Source organism: Corvus kubaryi, unplaced genomic scaffold, assembly GCF_017639235.1.
Source record: "Corvus kubaryi isolate FWS band 111438036 unplaced genomic scaffold, C.kubaryi_AGA036_p1.0 36556, whole genome shotgun sequence".
Lineage (NCBI taxonomy): Eukaryota > Metazoa > Chordata > Aves > Passeriformes > Corvidae > Corvus > Corvus kubaryi.
In genome coordinates, this window is record NW_024580888.1 from 8,280 (window position 1) to 11,390 (window position 3,111).

At 65.8% G+C, this 3,111-nt stretch overlaps 1 protein-coding gene across 2 annotated transcripts; it reads right to left on the reverse strand.

Moving 5' to 3' along the window:
• Positions 1 to 371: 371 nt before the first annotated feature.
• Positions 372 to 3,096, reverse strand: LOC121660563 (F-BAR domain only protein 1-like). 2 transcript variants are annotated; one of them, XM_042019954.1, is made up of 5 exons: positions 2,763 to 3,096; positions 2,479 to 2,678; positions 1,639 to 1,703; positions 1,246 to 1,543; positions 372 to 1,192 (listed from the first exon to the last, which is right to left on the reverse strand). In XM_042019954.1, the coding sequence occupies exons 1-4, from the start codon at positions 2,847 to 2,849 to the stop codon at positions 1,269 to 1,271; spliced, it is 627 nt and encodes a 208-aa protein (XP_041875888.1). In that variant the 5' UTR covers positions 2,850 to 3,096; the 3' UTR covers positions 372 to 1,192; positions 1,246 to 1,268. The 2 variants fall into 2 exon arrangements, with proteins under 2 accessions (XP_041875888.1, XP_041875887.1); XM_042019953.1 differs by having other exon boundaries at positions 372 to 640; positions 1,378 to 1,543; positions 2,763 to 3,094.
• Between the last annotated feature and the right edge of the window lie 15 nt (positions 3,097 to 3,111).

The window sequence follows — 3,111 nt, forward strand, 5'->3', positions numbered from 1 at the left end:
GTGGGATCGATGGGGTGGGATGGGATGGGATGGGATGGGATGGGATGCGATCCATGGGATGGGGTGGGATGGGATTGATAGGATTGATGGGATTGATGGGATGGGATAGGATGGGATGGGATCCATGGGATGGGATTGATGGGATGGGATGGGATTGGATTGATGGGATTGGATGGGATTGGATAGGATGGGATGGGATCCATGGGATGGGAAGGGATCCATACGATGGGATGGATGGGATGGGATGGGATAGGATCCATGGGATGGATGGGATGGGATGTGATTTATGGGATGGGATCCATGGGATGGGATTGACGGGACGGGATTGACGGGATGGGCTCCGTGGCAGGAGGGAGGCGGGAGCCGGCGGGGGCGGTTTATTAGAAAATAAAATGTTTAATAAAAGAGCAGCTCCTGCTCCCTTCACAGCACAGGGGAGGGCGGTGGGGGGGAGCAGGAGACAACGTGGGGACAGCGACAGAGCGGGGACGGGGACAGGAGGAGGAGGAGGAGAAGGAGGAAGAGCCCCCTCCCCAGCCTCCCTCCATCCAGTGTTTTCCAGTTCACACAACCACAGGAGAAGCCCGGGGGGGCTCGGGGGGGGGCTGGGAGGCGGCTCAGGACCCCGCCAGGTAAATCCCTGCGGAGGAAAGGTGGGCAGGGAGGAGGGAACGGCCCCACCAAAGGACGGGCACTGCCCAGCGGCCGGAGCACGGTGCCAGCACCGAACTGGGTGACCTCAGGCGTTGCCCGGTGAGGGGGGGAAAGGAGTTTGGGGGGGGGGTGGGGAGGGGACCCACGCCCCCTCAGGATCGTGGAGAGCATGGAAGGGACCCTCTGGAAAGGGATCTCAGCACCCCGGGGTCATGGGGAGCAGGGAGAGAGCCCTGGGGATGGGACCCCCGAGCACCCCAAGGGGAAGGAAAGGGACCCCTGTGTGCTCCTGGGAAGGGACCCCGAGCAGGAAAGCGACCCCCGAGCACCCCAAAGAGCAGGGAAAGGACCCTCAGTACCCCAGAGAAGGGAATCTAAGCACCCCAAGGAGCAGGGAAGGGACTCCCGAGCAGAAAAGGGACCCCAGAGCACCCCAAAGAGCAGGGAAAGGACCCTCAGTACCCCAGAGAAGGGACTCCGAGCACCCCAAAGAGCAGGGAAAGGACCCTCAGTACCCCAGAGAAGGGACTCCGAGCACCCCAAAGAGCAGGGAAAGGACCCTCAGTACCCCAGAGAAGGGACTCCGAGCACCCCAAAGAGCACGGAAAGGACCCTCAGAACCCCAGGGAAGGGACCCTCTGTTCCCCCAGGACCCAGGCGATGGGGAGAGGACCCCGCACCCCCCAAGGCCGTGGGGACGGGACCCCCCTTCCCGGGCCGTACCTGTCGCAAACCTCTTCTTGACCAGCGACATGCGGTACCCGGCGCCCGCCCAGCTCCACCTCCACCCCCGACAAGGTGCTGCCCTCGCTGCTGAACTGGGCGGCCACGGGACTGGGCTTACTGGGCCCCCCCAGGGGCTCCCAGCTGGCCGACAGCCGGCCACAGCCTGGGGGGACAGCGCAGGGGTCGGGGGCCGGGGGTCGGTCGGGACTCGGAGCCCCCCGACCCCGTGTCCGCCGAGCAGGGCGGGCCCGGCCTCACCTCCCTGCCCCGGGGCACCGGGCACGTCCAGCAGCTTCCAGAGGAGCCGCTTCTCCTCCAGGTTCCTGCCGGGATAAGGGGGTGTCCTCAAGCCCCCCACGCCCCCAAAATCCACCCCTTTCCAGCCAGCCGCACCTCTCTGCCTTCCTTACCCCAGCAGCGTCCCCGGTTCCCGGCTCAAGGTTCCCTTTTCCAAGCTCAGCATTCCCATTTCCCACCCCAGGGTCCCCTTCTCCCACCCTGGGGGGATTTAGGACCCCCCTCCTGTGTTTCCCATGCTGAGGAAAGTTTGGGATCCCCCTGGGGGTGTCCAGGATCCCAGATCCTGCGTTTCCCACCCTGGGCAGGTTTGGGATGCGTTTCCCATCCTGGGAGGGCTCAGGATGCCCAGCCCTGTGTCCCCTCCCTCTGGGGGATTTTGGGACCCCAGATCCTGTGGCCCCCCCACCCTGCGAAGGTTCAGGACCCCAGACGCTCCATCTCCCACCCTGTCCAGGTTCAGGATCCCAGATCCTGCATCTCCCACCCTGGAAGTGCTTGGGACCCCCAGCCCCGTGTCCCCTCACTCTGGGGAGGGAGTCTGGGACCCCCAGCCCCGTGGCACGCACCCTGCGAAGGTTCTGGACCCCAGACCCTGCATCTCCCACCCTCGGGGGGTGTTCAGGACCCCAGACCCTGCATCTCCCACCCTTGGCGGTGTTCAGGACCCCAGACTCTCCATCTCCCACCCTTGGGGGGGTGTTCAGGACCCCAGACCCTGCATCTCCCACCCCATTCAGGCTCAGACCCTCCCACCCCGATGCGGTTCAAGCCCCCCACTCTTCCTCCCTTCCCCGTTACCAGCTGGCCGCGGGCTGCAGCCGCAGGTTGGTCAGGGGCTCCTCCACGGGCAGCAGCACGTGGACGTTGGCGAGGGGCACGGGCAGTGCCAGGGCGGCCGCGTTGTAGCCGTACTCCACGCTGACCCGCGTGGCACCGGGCGCGCAGTCCCAGCGCACGCAGAGCCGCAGCGGCGCCGAGCCGGGGCCCAGCCGCGAGAACTGGGGCACATCGGGGGCCAAGAGGGGGTTTAGGGGGGCACTGAGACCCTCCCGTGCCCAGGAGGGGTCCCCCGAAGGGCTCACCTGGTACTTGAGCAGAGCCACGTTGTAGTAGGAGGCGGCCGGGCTCTGCTCCGCCTGTTTCTGCAGGTGCCCGGTCAGCGCTGCCATGTTCAGCCAGAAGTCCTTGGTGCTGGGGTCACTCTGGGAGGGGTCGCTGGGGGCACGGGGGAAGAGGGGCAGCAGGGTCTGGGTACCCCCAAAACTCAGCAGCCCGGTACCCAGCTCCAAAGCAGCTCCACAGGATGCCCAGACCGCTGGGATCCCAAAACCTCAGCTCCCCATCGCTGCATCCCCCCGGCTCCACAGGACACCCAGACCCCTGGGAACCCCAAGAACCCCAAAACTCAGCTCCCCATTGCTGCACCCCCCG